Genomic DNA, 18,326 nt, shown 5'->3' with positions numbered 1-18,326 from the left:
TGAAGGTGGCCTGTGTCTGTGCCAGTCAGCTGCTGACAGGTGGTTTTGACCTGGGATCCACAGGTCCCATCACCCTTACACTCTACTTCAGTGCTTCCCTGAAAAGTGGAGGCTCTGTAAATCCATTACCTGCATTTCTATGTAGAATGTGTAACAAAGTATAAATGATAACTGTGTTTCATACTGTTGACCAATTTCAAGCAAACAGGCACAGATGACTCACTCAAAGACTCCTATGTTGCAACAGCGATAGATTAGATCACAAGACTATCCAATTTTAATTTCTTATTGACATTATGTTTCTTTTAGGTAAACAAAAGAAATCTTGCATAAATGTATTAAGCTTTCTGTATTGCACATCTTTTTAGTTGTCAGACAAAGGCAGATAAAGAAAACAAATACTCTTTCACATGCCAGATTTTTAATCATTCCATCTGATATACTTCTGCCACCAAACACACCTTATTTTTTAAAACTCAGGCAACTCTAAATATACGAGAGTTCTTTTTTTTTCTAACACTACCCACTTTTATCTCCTACTACAAAGTTTCAGAAATACTCCAGTTACTTTCTTCCTCGTGGAAAATACAATCCTGAGTGCAACTGTTTACAATGAAATTACTTTTTTTCTAATAATGAGTTTTAAGTACTTAGAATTCCCCCATTCAAACATCATTATATCCCATGATAATATTTAGTGATATACGATAATGGAAGAATAAAATGGGAAAAATATTTTATATAAGGTAACATTATACAGTTTTCTATAACATCTGGGTTCCACTAGTCAATTTTTGATGATTTTTAAAGAAAACTGGAAACTCACCACAATAAACAGCTGAATAATGCTTCAGATTTAATCTATACCAACAACCAGCAGGTAGTTTACTAGGAATTACGACCTAGAAGCAGAGGCTTAGTATAAACACCGTACTCAACATTTCTATTTAACTGTTGACTAACTGAAGCTATTTTATTTTCATTTATGTTTGAAACATAAGATGCCGAGAGGAAAAATATTCCAGCGTGCTTCCCAAGAAATGTGGCAAAATATTTCAAGTAAATAAATCAGTACATTGATATGCCTTGAAAATGGTTTTCTAAAACATTTAAAAGTTACCATTTTTGTTAATGAGGGATGAAAATAAGTGGACCACTAAAGAGGTGGGGGTGGTAGGGGTCGTCCCTACACTGTCACCGAAATGAGAGCATTTCGATCTTACTTGATTGATCCATTCACTATAGCAGTATTACCTGCTCAGATCTGTTCCGATGCTGGTACTGGTACTGAGAAAAGGTGTTACAGGAAGAAGCAATTTTGTCCTTTTCAAATCGTCTCTTCACTCTGGCCAAACCACCAGGCACTGTGCACATGTCTGCTTCCTCCATCATCTAGGACAATTTTTAAAAAAGGAAAAATCAGCTTTATATTTTCTCAAGAAAGGGTTCTCAAGCTATTAAAAAAAATTGTTGACGATTATTGATGGGTGATATATTTAAAAAGATATTAATATGCACAATTATTTCAGTAGGCCCTTCCAGAATCCTTTGATAAAAATAACTTTTCCATGTTATTTTCTCATTTATCTGCCTTTTGGTATGTTATAAGACTATTCAAAATATTGAGTTAATTCTCCCTTCAGATTTTAATGTTTGGAGATTAAAACTACTAGAATGTATTTCTCTAATAATACACAAACTAGTAGAAATGAAAACAATGGATTCAATTTTAACCCGGCAAGATTGTCATTAAAATCCAAAATGTTATAGGCAACATATTAAGAATATTAAAAACATTAGACTCACTCCAAAATGTGTTTAAATCATCAAGGATAAACGAAATAGCCTTGGAGTATCTCTTAGGCATAAATATTACTGTCAGCAATAACAACTACTTAATACATAGTACATGGTAAGTTGCTACATACTTACATATATTTTGTCATTTGATGCTTCTCCATTTTTTGTGAGATATGGATACTTATTATCTTGATTTTAACATGAGAAAATTGAGGTTTGGAAAAGTAAAACAGCTTGTAAGTTCTCACAGCTCGCGCGTGAGTGTTGGAGCTGGAATTTGAACTCATATCGCTCTGTCTCGTTCACAGCTGTCTGTCTTAATCACATCAGCCTCAAAGGACAGGCAGAAAAACAGCAGCTGTACCCCCAGGACTCAGGTCCTCGCACTGGTGTGTGAGAATAGATGGGCTGGGGTGGGGGTAAGATGATAAGGATTCTAGTCTATCTTTGGCATCTTACAGCATTTAGGCAGTATTTGGAACAAATAGAAAAACACAGGCGTGTGTCAGGTTTTATGCCCCGGCGGGAAGTGGTATAACTCAAGGGCTTCGCTTGTGATAATTTAGCACACTTCCCAGCCCAGCAGGCACTCAAGCACGCAGGCCTCCTGCCAACACACCCTCCAGGTCTCCTGCAAACCAGGAGCAGACTCAGCAACACTTCAAACCACAGTAGGTCTCCTGAGGTCTGGTGCTGTCCTGACAAAACCTTGGAAGCCTGGAGACATGGAAGTAACTGGATGCCCGGAACGCCGGTGAGCTGAGGTGTCCATTCCCCGGACAGCTCCTGTGGATCTGGACTCGTTACCCAAAATGCATTCTCTCTCGGGCACTAAAAATACAACCACCGCCTGGGTTTCCCATATTCCAAAATACTGGAGACTAAATGAATACTCAAGATTGTCCGAATTCTGGTAAATATTTAAGTGGTTGCTTTATTCACTTCATAACCTTCCCCCAAGTACGTGGACTGGTAAATAGTTAAGAATATGCACAACGGCTTCATGGAAAGCAGGGGTCAGCTTGCACACTTACATGTGCTAAATATATATTCTACCAGATTCTGCAACAAACTTCAATAGAAGTCCTGGTCCATTACTGCCATTTTATTAATACACATTAAAGTTGTGAGAAAGTATGGTATCCCTTTCAAAATTTGAAGTAATAAAGGGGAAGGGTGAATTAAAGCTATGATTTTTATTTTTTCCATTTAGTTTACATAAGTAGCCTTTCTCAGTTGATCCTATATAGAAAATACAGGGTGGGGCAAAAGTAGGTTCACAGTTGTGAGTACGGGAAACAGGGTTCATTCTTGTATTATTATATATTAGTGATTGTATCTTTTATTCGTATTACAACTATAAGCCAGCTGTTGCTCTACTCTGATTATAAATGTTAAATTGTAGAAATTAAGGTAATGATTGTTAAGAAGAACCTTCCTCTTGCCAACAAGTGTAAACAATGTCCAAATCATGTTCAAGTTAATCTGGTAAACCCAAGGAATTATGCTAATAAATGGATACTTTCCTACTATGTACATTTTCTCAGAAATATCAGTTTCTAGACTGAGCAGGTTGCCTCTCCTCTACCAAATGGATTTAAAACAAGATGTGCCCATTTCTTTCCTCTAGCATTGCGCCTTCGAATCGGAGCAAATCACACGCGCAGAAATGCATGCAGTCGACTATTTTTACTGGTGGTACTACCGCTGTGCCCACATGCTGGTACTGGCGCCACACCGCAGCTGCCGCTCACCCACCCGAGGGAGGCACGTCCTAACGCTGCGGTTTAGTGGCAGTGGTAAGGTTTTCTTGTTCAGCTCAGATTGTAAAGGAAGGTTTACGGCGTGTAGATGTCAGGACTTTCTCAAGGCGCAGTCTGCAGCCATAAGCTGCTCGGAGGGAGATCGCTTCCCATGATTTTGCCTTGCTTGGCACCATGTACTAAACCTGCCAACGAATCCATGTTCTTGTAAATGACCACATCACTTAGATTGCTTTGTTTCACACCTTTTCATGTTTATCCTTGTTCTGGGTTTCTTATCCTTGAAGTCAGAAATAAGATTTAGAATCTCATGGCCATGCCAATAATGAAGTGATCTTATTAAGTGCATTGAAATACCTAACACAGAACCTACTTAATACTAAGTTAGTTTAATAAGTTAATTTAAATACCCTACACTTAAACCTAGGTAAATATGTCACGTAATCACCAATGTCCTTGACAAAGAACTGCCCTTGGGCTCCAGGGCATAAGAGAAATAACATAATTTGGGCAGTTGGACAGTCTGTGATTCTCCTCCCACTTCGGACACTTGAAACCTTGGACAGGAGCTCCTACACCTCAGTGTTATTTCTCATAAACCTGGAATAACAATGTATTTCTCATTGACCAGTATTACATCCTCTTCTCTTCCAGAGGGCTTCTGCAGTCTGCTGCCTTGTCGCAAGCATGTCCTTCATTTAGGTTCAGCCAAATGCCATCTGGCTGAGTGCAGGACAGCGAGAAACTGACCCCTGTCAGCTATCTCAATTTCATGGACATATAATGGATACAGTTTGGGGCTGAATTGGTGACTTCCAGATTTTTCACATACAATATTTGGTTGATTTGTGTAGACAGAAATTTAGTCACAAGCAGTTTTCATGATTAAAAAAATTTGAACAAGCATTTGATACAGCTGACCGAATAAGGCAGGTTCTTTTGGTGTTGTTATTTACTTTCCTTTTGATTTTTACCAGGATTTCTCTGCAATAATATGTGTTCTTCATTTTCTCTCACAATGTTTACTTAGGGCCAAATCAAATAATAGGCCAAATATGCTTCTGTGTACAAGAGGAGGCAGCTGAATATAGTTGAACAGACACTGAAGTCGAGAGACTAGAAATTTAGTATGGCTTTGTCACAAATTACATCATCTCCACAAATCACTTTCCCTCCATTTTTTTTTTCTTTCTTTTTGTAAATTGGCAGGAGAGGATTATTAAATTTCTTGTATGTAAACTATCTCCAGAATAGAATTACATTAACATTTTTTTGCATTAAATAGTGATAATTTAATTTCCTTATGTGCTCAATTGAAATATTCTGTTATTTTTTATTTTTTGCACATTATAAATACAAATTATGCCCTACACAAGTTTTTATGGTTTTATGGTATATTCTCCTACTACATGGAAAATAAACATCTTATGAAATAAAAGATGGTTTGCTAAATAACCAGGCTTTAATTAGGTATTTTCAAAGTCAGCTTGTTTCCCAAGAATCATTTCTCTAATTTAGAACACTAATTTGTAGTAAAGTTCCTTAATGATCCAGCAGGGGGTGCTATCTAAGAAAACTGGCAGTAGGTGCTGGAGTGATACTGGTTGTTTTGGAATTGATCTAGGGACTTATGTCATTTCTTTACATTCATTCAAAATTTATTCTGCATCCAAAATGGATTTTAATGACTATGTAGAAACTTAAATGCCATCTAGAATTGCAACAGTGTTAATGAGTTTGGCACAGTCTGCCTTGTCTCTAAATAATTTGCAAAAAACAAAGTTAAGAGGAGCTATTTTAGAATACCGCACTTTTTGGCTATTCTCTTTCTCTTTTGGTTAAATGAACAATTTTGCTAATTTGGTTATTATAATTATAAAATAATATTTTTTGTATTTCATTAAGCTATAAAGCTACTACTAATAAAATGACTCATCAAATCCTGTGGATTGAAGGCCACAGAGTATGGAACACAAATTCTTTTGAATATGACTATATTATGCGTTGGCTCTAAAAATTGGTGGTTTTACTGAATCCTGCTGTTTCTTATAATCATAATTGGTTTAGCAGAGTGCCTACATTGCTAATCTCCCTCATTTCTATGTTGATTAACCTACACCTAATGGATTTAGTACATACAGAGAAATGAGGAAAGCAAAAGGAATTATACTGCCAGTGAATTTTAATGAACTATACATGAGACCAAGGAGGGAGGCCTGCAGGCCCACATGATTAACATTTGAAATTAATTCTCAGCCTTCCTGAGGAGAACAGCTATAGGTTAAATGATAATGATGGCAATCATAATGCATTTATACGGTGCCTTATGTTTTACACATAAATGGCTTCTCTGACTCCTCAGTGAGGCCCACTGTGGTAGATGTTATTCCCATTTTTCAGTCTGGGAAACTGAAGCTCTGAGAGGGGTTAGGTAGTAGCCCAAATTCACACAGTTAATAAGCAGCAGAGCTGACGCTTAAATTTAGATCCTCTGAATTTGATTCACACTATTACTGTGCTTTTTCTACTATATATATCTCATTGTCCAGCAGTATTCTTATATTGCAGTAGAAGGAGGATGTGTGAAGAGCAGACAACAAGCCCGCTGCCTAACACAAACCCACCAGGAGCAGCTTACATTGGCAGAGAAGCTGTGGTGGTCACCCTTGGAAACAGCCGCTTGGTACCTCGCCATCCGCTCCTTCAAAGACACCACCTCCTGGAGGTCTGACGCACCCTCAGCCCAGGCAGCACTGTCTTCTGCAAATCCACGTGCAGGCTTTTGGAGGCCAATAGTCACTGAAAAGAAATGTAGCATGTTCAGATATCTGTTAGGGTTTGCAAAGAAAATAGCATCAACTTATGAACAATGAAGGCATTTACAATCTCTGGTCATAAAACAGACGTGATATTTCACAATCGTTTCAATGTTTCACTGTCACCCTCTTTTCTTCAAGTGTCAAGCAAAGCTACAAATTGACTATATAACCCGGCCAGTGTGGCTCAGTGGATTGACCATCGTCCCATGGACTGAGAGGTCCCGGTTCAATTCCCACTCAGGGCGGGTTCAATCCCCAGTAAGGGGTGTGCAAGAGGCAGCCAATCGATGTTTCTCTCTCACATTGATGTATCTCTCTTTCCCTTTCTCTTTCTCTAAAACAAACAAACAAACAAATCAATGAAAACATTAAAAATAAATAAAAATTTTGAGAGCATTATGTCATTTTGTTCTCCAACAACCTCATAAGGTAGGTGCTATTATTTTCTAAAATTTATAGATAAGAAAACAGAGAGTCAAAGTGAAAAAACGTTCCTATGACCACACAAATAACAAGTGGCAGATCTGATGGTTGAACTTAACCTTTAGCAAGTCTGAAAAGTGTTCTTTCCTTCTCTCCCCAGCCCTCAAACCTCAGGGAGACAGACCTAGCTAAAATATGTGAATGCCATGAGAATCATAGACTGTTTCTTTTTTTTCTTTTATTCGTGGAGACATTACATAAGAAAGAAATAATAGTAGAAATAATAGTGGAAAAAGCTGTGTTAGTCACCCATTTCGGATAGTCTGTTTGCCCACTGAAGCCATCTGCCTGACAAAAATAGAGGGTAGCAGAAATTACATACTTAGAAAGAGAAGCAAAGACTGATTGCATAGCCACAAACTGACAGGAAGGTCTTAGAGGTCACAGAGTGTCACCTCATCTAACCTGCTTCTTTCAGACTTAAGGAAATACTTGTCAATGTCTCGAAGGAGCACAGGGACCCTGCGTGTGATTCTCCATGGTTGTTCGATTATGTGTGCCAGAGCTGGTCTCAAAACTAGCTCTTCGTATTTCACCTGGTGTTTTTTGTTATCACTCTGCTTGATAGTTTACTATTTACTCTCAAAGAATAGTGTAAGTCCAAAATCATTTCAATCAAGTCTTTGTGGGAACCAATCAGTGCATGCAATGTATATATATGTACGTCTATTCATCACTCATTCATGCCCCCCTGCCTTATACTTTAGGAATGACAGTTTCTGGGTCTCCCAGAGACTTTGGTGTCCTTTGTTATTTGGATTGGTTTGGTTCAATCCCTCTGATTAAAGAGCCTGAGGTAACAGACAGCCACACTGTTTTCCCCCTTCCCTGTTCCTCTACCTCCTCCTCCAGCCACCACATAAAACCACCTTATTTAATCATAGTTTTTTTCTATTAGGTTCTTTAAGGTTTATGTACACAAAGGCAGTTAAGAACAACTGTGACCCAGAAAAAATTTAAAATATTTTCAGTTTTGATGCCTTGATTATTTGGTTTTCCATACGAACTTTTTATTCAAATAAACATTTTAATATATTTTAATTAAAATTGTAAATATATTTTATTTAACATGCTTTCAAAAAGATACAAAATATAAAGGAATAAGAAGTATGTTAGATGGCCCAGCCGGTGTGGCTCAGTGGTTGAGCACTGACCCATGCACCATGAGGTGGCTGGTTTGATTCCTGGTCAGGGCACATGCCCAGGTTGTGGGCCTCATCCCCAGTGAGGGGCATGCAGGAGGCAGCCAGTCCATGTTCTCTCTCATCAATGTTTCTCTCTCTCCCTCTCCCTTCCTCTCTCTCTAAAATCAATAAAGAAAAAAGAAGTACATTACATGAACGCTGTGGTTGTACAACACCGATATGTTTATAACAAATGTCAGTTATTTTTTAGTTTTGCCTGTCATCCAAAACCTCACTTCCATACAACAGTACACTCTTGCAGCTGGCTCACATGTTGAAGAAATATGTCTCCATAGTTTCCTGTGTTTCTCTGTCTGCACAGATGAGTTTAGCTTGCGTTCAATTATACTCTTTTTACTTTGCTGTGAGTAATCACTATATAGATTTTATTGAACATGACTCCCTAAAGTTCTTCCACCTTAAAATATAAATTTTATTTGATATACTTTTCACAAAAAGATATCATTCTTTTATTAATCTTAACAGAAAGTCAGAAGTTCATATTTGTTAAAATTTACAGATAGTATTGACTTTTCAAATATTTAACTTTCATTTTTTTTATTCTACTGAGAAATGTCCAGGATTAATGGTCAGGAATTCTGCGGCCTGAGTATTCAGAGCTTTGGATCCCATTGCCCTGTGGCCTTTTATTCTGATCACAGTAAAGACACCACCTTTTCATCTCTCTCACCCTCTCTCTTTCTCTATCCCTGCTTTTCTTTCTTTTTTCCATTAGTCACTGCCTACTTAGGTAGGGTCGTGGAGTAGAAAATTTTCTTGAGCTCCAAGCTGTGTCCATACTGTTTCCTAACCTTCCAAGCAAATGTCTTGTTGATCTCTTCATCTGACAACCAAGGTGATGCTTCCTGCCCGGTCTACCGCAATGCAGTGCCCCTATCTGCTCCCAGCTTAGCCAGTGACACCTGGTGTAAGTTTTAAGATTGTTAAGACAGCCCCATGCTGGTGGGTGCGTGGGGAACAGACAGGGACATCGCCAGCAGACCTCGTAATGCACTACTGCAGAAGATGTGAGTGTAGCTGAGCCTGGAGAATGCTGTGAAATGAGTTCAGGGTATCATCACAGAGCAAGGAGATGGAGGAGGACAAATACAGCTGCTACTGCGGAAAAATGCCTGGAAAAATGGGGAATGATGGGACCTGTCAGCATGCAAATCAGTCAGTGAAGAACATGCTACAGTGAAAAAGAGGAAGGGAAAAAGAAAATCTCAGACGACCATCTCTGTTACAAAGCATTATAAATAGTAATATTTTTAAAAAGTTACTTGTCTCTGAAATTTAAAAATAATTTATTGTGCAGATGAATAAATGAAAATCCAATGAAGTTCCGTGAATTCTCCAGAGCTAATGGCAAAGCTGGGCCTAGAATCTATTGCACCCTAAATAGTAAATGTTCTCTTTCTTTCTTTTTTTTTTTATCCTCACCTGAGGACATTTTTGCATTGATCTTCAGGTAGAGTGGGAGGGAGCGAGGGAGGAAGAGAGAGAGAGAAACATCGATGTGAGAGTGACACATGGAGTGGCTGCCACCCACATGATGCTAACCGGTGTCGGGGACGAACTGCAACCGAGGTATGTGCCCTTAGCAGGAACCGAACCCGGGACTCTCTGGTCTGTGGGCTGACGCTCTAACCACTGAGCAACTGGCCAGGTCAGTAAATGTTTTTTTTTTACTTGACAATAAGAAAATTTCTAATCCATAGAAAATACTAATTCTATTGTGGAACCCCCCCCCCCCCCCCCCCCGCAAAAAAGAAGTTCTACAGCGAGTAACCTGACAGGGTGTTCTGAGGATAAATTCTTCACTGGGCAGAATTGGCATGCCCCAGTTACACAACCTTTTAGTAAAAGGTTTATCTTTGTCTTAAGGAAGCCTTCTTTATTGTTACTGTGCATCTAAGTTAAGGTACCTTTGAAATAAACGTAACCACCCTCAAGAAAGCGCACAGCCTTGTTAACCAGCCTGTAATCCCATCCCTGCCTCTCTCACACCTCATCTTCCTTAAGTGCCCCCTTGATTTCAAATGCGTCAAAGAAGCTGCACGACTGTTCATCTCCGGAGCATCTGAGGTCTTGCTCCCCCGCGTATGCTGTCAGTTGGGCTCAAATAAACTCTTATGAAAATTCTCTACAGGTCCAGACATTTCTTACGTCAGCAGACCAAGCAGAACGAACATGTAGGGATGTACACGAGGGAATAAAGCACTAAAACATTCAAGCTGTTAGGAAAAGTATTAGACAGCAAGGTCAAAAATGTCTTTTATGAGAATTCTGAAGTTCTTTGGGAAAAGATTTATATTACAATTTTTTTGAAATGTAAAAATTTATATGCTACAGATAAATCCAACTAACATCCACTCGTATTTTATTAAATCATGAGAGATGGTATAACTAGAGATCTATTTTCTCCATCTTCAAACTTGCTTTTTGTTGTGCAGTTTTTGAAAACAATGGAACTGACTAAATCAATCAAGCAATAAAATTTGCCCAGGTTATAAATTTTATTATAACTTCTAGAATTTTACTTTCTATGAAAAGTCCACGTTTAAAGCATTTAAAAAATTTTTTTAATCCTCACCTGAGGATATATTTTTCATTGGTTTTAGAGAGAGAGGGATGGAGAGAGAAAGAAAAACATTGACTGGCTGTCTCCTGAATGCTCCCAGACCAGGGATCAGACCACAGCCTAGGTATGTGTCCTAACTGGGAACTGAACCCGTGACCCTTCAGTTTACAGGACAATACTCCAATCAACTGAGCCACACTGGCCAAACCTAAAGCATTTTTAATAAGCAAAGTAATACAATGTAAGGCAGAATACTCTTCTTTTCTTGAACAATTACTCACATACCGGGGGGACTACATAGTCACTCTTCCACCTGTGCTTAGAGGTATTAAAGTAATAGCTTTGAGGTGTCAGAAACAGGAAGCAATGAGGAGTAGTTGGTGTAATTAATACACTTTGTAATTTTCTCCTAATTTTACAATTTCTGTTATCAGTGAAAGAATTCTTAGTCATATGGATAGTCTAATATTAAGAAATTGCAAAAAGGTTATTGCTAGATTTGTTACAAACCCTTCTTCTAATTACATGTTCAGGAAATTTTAAATATGGAATTCAGTGGTTTATTAAAATGATGTTCTTACAAAATTAAGAAATGACAAATCTATCCTTATTTCCCATTAAACAAATAATTGTCGAAAAATCTGAAACAATATAATAAACATGAGCCTAAGATCTTTCTAGAGTAACAATTTGGACATGAAGGTCAATGGTTTGATACATAGTGCTAGGATCAGTGAGCTGTTCAAAAATACTGTCAAAATCAGAAAAATGTTTGTTCAGAAGATGTCTAATGTGGCAAAGTTTACAGGGCCAAGTGCTTTGTCCTGATCTTATTTCCTTATTTTTTTAATCTTCACCCTAGGACACTTTTGCATTTATCCTCAGAGAGAGCGGGAGAGAGAGAGAGAGAAACATCGAGTGGCTGCCACCCACACAGCCTGGTTGCGCACAAACCGCAACCGAGGTATATGCCTTTAGTGGGAACCAAACCCAGGACTCTAGTGCTTAGGCCGACGCTCTAACCACTGAACACTGGCCTGATCTTATTTTTAAACAAGATTCCATCACAGCAAATTTTCTAAATGTAAATATTTCTTCTAACTTTCAAAACACGGAAGGCACATTCCTGAACCGTGGTAGCGGATACAGCGTTGTGGAGAGAACGATTGTGTCACACGGGTGGCACGCAGATAGTAAACACCAGGTGCTTTAAAGCTTACATAAATGAAAGTTTTTGTGAGTCACCTGGTTTCTTTTCCCTTTTCCCACCCAATGTGGGTAACGTGAAAGTTTATAGAATAAAGTGTAAACTATGTTGACCTCTGCGGTTCGTAAAGAGGACGCTTGCTAGGGGGGCTACGAGCGGATATTAGCTGTGTCTCATTTGCAGCAGAGATCTGGCTGAGGTGAACTCCAAGGAAAAGACAGTTGTCATAGATTAGAAAAGAATGAGGATTATTAAAGTTTTCAGAAGAATTGAAATACACATGGAAGGAGGTACATAAAATAACATATGCTGCAAAAAAAAGATCACTAACATATTAACCATAATGTGAAAAGGATGACAGAGAAAGAACAAAGAGAAATATTGAAACTACAAGATAACCTTACTTCAGTGGGAGGATAGGGAGTGGGCAGAACAAATAAGATATAATAGGAGAAAAAGCTGCTGAAAATAAAATTTGGGCATAGATTAAAAATATTTACCTTAATCCAGAAATAAAATTAATTGTAAACACCAATATATCAGCAAATACTGGTAAAACACTTCATGCTCAAGGAAAAAAAAAATTCTAAATTATGCAGGCACATGAAAAGCTTCTGTAATAAACAAAATTCAGACATCCATATATCTTATATTTTTAGATTATGTTTTTATTGATTTTTTAGAGAGAGAGGGGAAGGAAAAGAGAGAGAGAGAGAGAAAGAGAAAGAGACATTGATGTGAGAAACATCGATCGGTTGCTTCCCACACCACAACTGGGGATAGAACCCGAAACCTGGGCATGTGCCCTGACTGGGAATCAAACTGATGACCTTTTGGTGCACAGGACATCACTCAACCAACGGAGCCACACCAGCCAAGGCCATATATCTTTATAACACAGAAAACTAAAAGGAATTAGAAAATTGGCTACTGGTTACTGAAATTTTAGTTTTGTGAATTAGATTCTGTATGAACCCAGCAAAAGTGAACCAAAAAGAAAAGAGAGGGCCTCAAAATAAAATACTCAAAAGAGACGGTAGAAGTGAAATCAAATGTAATGGTCATGAAAATAAACACAGGTCAAACTTCACACTGTAAGATGAAGACAAATAAATCCAAAAATATACCACCTACAAGAAACAAACCTAAATAAACCACACAATTTAAAGAGAAAATATTGGGTAAAAAATTGCCAGGCAAATATAAGTGAATAAAAGTCATTATAGCTGTATTCCTTTCACACAAAATAGTATTAAAGACAAAAGGGCACTGGCCAGTGTGGTTCAGCGGTTAGAGCATCGGCCCTCAGACCAATGGGGTTGCAGGTTCGATTCTGGTCAAGGGCACGTACCTCAGCTGTGATTTGTCCCCAGCCCTGGTTGGGGTCATGTGGGAAGCAGCCATTTGATGTGTTCCTTTCACATTGATGTTTCTCTCTCTCTCTCTCCCTTTCTCCCTCTCTTTCCCTCCCACTCTATCTGAACAAAGGTAAAAAAAATGTCCTTGGATAAGGATTAAAAAAAAGGGACTATTTTATAGATAGCAGATTCCATCCCACTATGAAGCTGTAACACCACAGCCTCTGCATGCTGGCTAGCCCAGTACAGAAACACACAAAAACCATTAGTAACAACAGCAGAAATTTATAGGAATATGGTTGCTGTGGGTGACATTAATAATCTTCCTCCATCTTTGACCTAGACAATTTAAAAAGTAAATGATTGGAATTATATAATCAATAGGCCTAGTTTAATTTATTAATTGTCATTAAATAAATATTGCTTATTTATAATAAACATAAAACAGGTTCACTATGCTTCCGAGCTTTCAGTCCAGTTGGCGAGAAAGATAGGCAGTCATGACCCAAGGATGAATGGCTTTCTACCAGGTGAGCTGGGAGCCTGCAGGGAGGACGTGACCTCCTGGGTGTGTCAGTGAGCAGGTGGCAGGGACGGCACCTTGAGACGGGGAACATCGTGGGACATCCGCACTGAAACATGGAGGTGGACGTGTGAATATGTAGAAGAAAGATGCAGAAAGGAGATGGAACAGCAGCATTACCACCAAGTCATGTTGGGAAAAGTGGGGAATATATATATTTTTTCTTTTTTTTTTTGGTACGTGCCCCTAGCGGGAACCGAACCGAGGACTCTCTGGTCCGCAGGCTGATGCTCCAACTGCTGAGCCAAACCGGTCGGGGCAAAATGGGTAATATTTTTTAGGAAGACATTAAGAGTTCCCACCACACTGCATATTACAATGGAGTATTAGATGGACTAAAGACTTAAATGTGTTTTTTAAGTTATAAAAAAATCTTTAGAAAAATATAAGCAATTCATAAAATGATTTTAGTTGGATTTTCTAACCATAAAAAAAAATGTAAAGTGAAAAATCTTTTAAACAAAATTTATAGGACCAAAGGAAATCTAAAAAGGGACAATTATAATAAAGAGGCTAAATTGTTCATTTTCAGTAAAGAACATTGACTGGTCAGAAAAACTGCTAACAGTATTGAAAATGGATAAATGTCTCAAAAGAATGAGTCACAGTAAAAAGAAAATTACAGCAAATATGTATAAATTACTTTTTATTCGTCAGATATCATCCATTTAATACTCTCAACCACCCTATAAAGTAGAGACGATTTTTATTTTTTATCTCCATTTTCCAGACAAGGAAACAGAGACACAGGAAGGTTATAGAACCTGCTCAAGGTCGGTTGGCTGGTGGGCTGCAGGGCTGGACGCCGGCTGGCTTCAGGTTCTGCGACGTGACAGCAATTCTATGCTGCTTCTCATGTCCCTAACCCCACACACTGAACAATCACCCTTCCCGTAAACAGACGAAGGAAAATTCAAACCACAGAGGGGTGCCTTTATCTGTTGCGAATGGACTTATATTGCATATACAATAAAAAAAGTATATAAAATAATCCCAGAGAGCCAATCTAGTGGATAATTATCACTCAAAAGAAATTCTAAGATTTAATAGTAATTTGAACTCCTGAGCTGAAAACCAAAAATTTAATCTTTACTTTTACTTTGAAATTTTCTAAAATGAGTTCAAGAAGCCTTTATTTAATCGGAACCAAAGCAAGGCGGAGAGTGGGCATGTCTCACGGACGCCCAGAGGCTGGCATGAATGCAGACACCAGCTTCGAGAGTAAGCACACCTCGGCGACACCCCGCAGCCTCCCTGCTGCATTCTGGACGCATTATAAAGAAGTCACTGCCTAGTGCTCCGAAAATTGATTTAGAACTAAATTGGGAGAGTGATGAACTGAATTCTATCCGATCTAAATCTATGATCTATAACTCAGCTCAGATTTGTGTGCAGGATATCATTCCACTGGACGTGTCCTAGGCTCAGAGCCATAAGCATGAATAAATCCTCTATAATTCTTAAGATCTGCATATCCCTCAGCTAATAATAAAATTCATCTTTTTCAAACATTAGAAATGCTGCTGCCAATTCAAATTTGTAATCAGTTTGAGTTTTATATATTTTACCCTCATTTGAATACTATAAAACCAAGAAATGAATGGAGAATAAAATGAAAGAGCAAGTGTATAGTGGAATCTTGCATTGATTTACAATTCTTAAAAAAAAACAAAAAACAAAAAAAACAGAGAGAGGAAGGGCGGAGAGTAAAATGAATGGAAGTGTGTACACTCTGACATCACAAAAACTGTACTATACTGGTGGCATCCAGCATATGAGCACAGTGAATCATATTCCACTTTCTTTTTTAATTTTTTTTTTCTTTATTTATATTAGAGACAGAGAGAAGAAGGAGGAGAGAGAGAGAGATAGAAACATCGATGAGAGAGAACATCGATTGGCCGCCTCCTGCATGCCCCCCACTGGGGACTGGGCCCACAACCTGGGCATGTGCCCCGCCTGGGAATCGGCGACTTCCTGGTACATGAGTCAATGCTCAACCACTGAGTCACACTGGCTGGGCTCATATTCCACTTTCTAAACTAACTTTCCTATGATCCTATCCTCCCCAAATGCACTGTGTTATTGAGTGTACACTTGTCACGGTCCCCCAAAAATCCATCTATTCATCTGATCACCCTGCTTTATACATTAACCAAAACAGATCTCTGAGGGTAATAAAAAGGATTAGTTCTTGCTTCCTTACTGACCCTTCCCTAACCAGTCTTCTCCTAGTTAACTGGATACTGGGGGTGAGCCTGCACGTCCAGTTGTCTCTAAGAGGAAGGAGACGAGATTCGGCCTATGGTAGACACAGATGTTCACATATTTATGCCCAGAATCTGTGAACATGTCAGTGCACATGGCAAATGGGACTTTGCAGATGTGATTAGGTTAAGGATCCTGAGACATGGAGAGGATCTTGGATTATCTAGGTGGGTTCAATGTAATCCCAGGGGTCCTCGTAAGCAAGCAAGAGAGGCAGGCGAGTCAGAGTCAGAAAGGGGGAGTTATGACAGAAGGAGGAGAAACAGAGAGAGAGCTGGGGGTGGGGCAGACCCTACCGGCTTTCAGGGAAAGGCAGGAGTCAGAGAAGAATGCTGGCTGCTTCCAGCAGCTGAAACAGGCGACAACACAGATTCCGCACCCACCACCCCCAATTTCTCAAAGAACCTTAGCCCAGTCAATGCTGACTTTGGCCAGTGAAACTCATTTTGGACTTTGGACTTCTAGAGCTGTAGTATAATAGATTTGTGCAGTTGTAGCCACTGTTGTTTGGGGTAATTTATTATACTAGCTGTAAGAAACTAAAGCGAGCATGCGCTGTGCACACACACTGTCCAGGTCAGACATCGCTACATAGTAATACCTTTTAAGGCATATTTTAGTTCCAGCTCCCTCAAATCTCACAGGTTTATATATAAACAAACTACTCAGTGATGGAAACATCTTTGAAGTTATTCTTCATGTCCCAAAGAAGAAATGCCCACCTACTTTTAGATAAGATTATTTAGGTTCTAGTCTCTTGAGTAACAGAGTGCCATTTCTAGTTATAGTAAGTTCTTGTTATATAGACTTACCCTTTGTCTTCTGCAGCTCCTATCATTCCATACGCAGTGCTCATGGTACCAGAGCAGTTACGAATCAACAGAATTTAGTCAGAAATTAGATTGTCATTAGTACGTTCATATTGCTAGTTTGGGCATTTGAAGATGTAGTCATATCACTATTAAATATTTTTTAAATTAATTGCTCAGTTTAAAGACTTGGCCTGTTAAAAAATCAATAATTGAAAAAAATGACTTTAATTTCTCTGAAATGGTCAAATAAATTAGAACCATTAAATGCCCATAGATGATGCAAATTTCTAAAGCATATGTCTCTTGTTAGACATTTCCCTAGCACAATCAGACTTAAAAGTGCATTATGATAATGATAACTATCTGTTAATTAGTTTCAATTATGTGTTAATCATTTTACATGTATTGTCCCACTCATTCTTGTAACAGCCTACTGATAGGTGGTGGTACTTGTATTTTACTGAAGAGGGAAGTAACATTCCAAAGGAAAAAATCATGTAGTGAGTGGCTGAGCCTGGAACTGGCTTCAAGAATTTCTGATTAAAAGACTTTTCAACTCTTCATAGACACTCATGTAAGTATAGGTTCATTAAAATACAACATTTTATTATCACAAAGTAAATTTTTAAAAGTATGAATCATCTTTTCTGCTTCATAAACATCTAACATACAAATCGTTTCTATATATTATTTATTTCAGTTAGCTAGGGATAAATTAAAAGGAAACTATAAGCTGAATCTTTATGGCTCTAAGTAGCTCTTTTTTGTCCTTAGAAACTTGAGTTCAGAATTAGCAATCAAAACAAATTTCTCAGTTACAATTGTTTTGGTCACTGCAGAGATCACACTTGAAACAGGGGTAGGCATTGATGCAAATAACAGACATAAAGATGAACTTTACTATAAAGGACAGAAAATTTGAAACAGGGACCACTGTTCTCATTTTCTGTTGATCTTTTCTGCCCCAGGGCATGGGTGGCGATGTCATGCTCCCATTAAAGTGTCCTCTTGTTCAAATGTGCATCCTAGGCATGCAGTGAGGGCACCTGGTAACCGTTCCTCTGAAGGCTTTCGTCCTACCTTCAGTAAACACCCACTGCCCATCTCCTGTTGGCCAAGCACAGTGCACAGTGCTCAGAAGTGAGCATTAATTAATCACCATTATACTCTGTCCTGCTCCACTCAAAAAGAGATGAAAAGAAAAACAGCAGAGATATAAATATCGCATTCTAAGAAGCATCAATCTGGTCTTATGTCTCAAAACAAACATACAACATGTCGCAACATTTCAACATGCTTACTCCTGAATGGAAAAGTTCCCAGATGGCTGGCCCTGCTAAGGCGTTGGCTTGTCTGAAGACACCGAAATGGAGCCCTCGTCGAGTGGGAAGTCTTGAGGGATTAGTGGCTCACACTCCACACCCTGCACCCCAAACCACACTTATATAGAGGTAAAGTCAGAGTA

General features: G+C 38.6%; 1 protein-coding gene across 2 annotated transcripts in view; it reads right to left on the bottom strand.

Annotated features, from left to right (window-relative positions):
- XIRP2 (xin actin binding repeat containing 2) overlaps positions 1–18,326 on the bottom strand; it is a 111,765-nt gene that overhangs the window by 46,608 nt on the left and 46,831 nt on the right. For both annotated transcript variants that reach the window (XM_036254111.1, XM_036254112.1), the window contains exons 2-3: positions 6,202–6,362; positions 1,255–1,392 (exon numbers count right to left, since the gene is read on the bottom strand). In XM_036254111.1, coding sequence (XP_036110004.1) covers positions 1,255–1,392; positions 6,202–6,258 — 195 coding nt within the window. In that variant the 5' untranslated portion in view covers positions 6,259–6,362. The remainder of the gene's footprint in view (positions 1–1,254; positions 1,393–6,201; positions 6,363–18,326) is intronic.

This window comes from Molossus molossus, unplaced genomic scaffold, assembly GCF_014108415.1.
Source record: "Molossus molossus isolate mMolMol1 unplaced genomic scaffold, mMolMol1.p scaffold_m16_p_11, whole genome shotgun sequence".
NCBI classification, from domain to species: Eukaryota; Metazoa; Chordata; class Mammalia; order Chiroptera; family Molossidae; genus Molossus; species Molossus molossus.
This window is presented reverse-complemented; position numbering and strand designations above follow the sequence as displayed.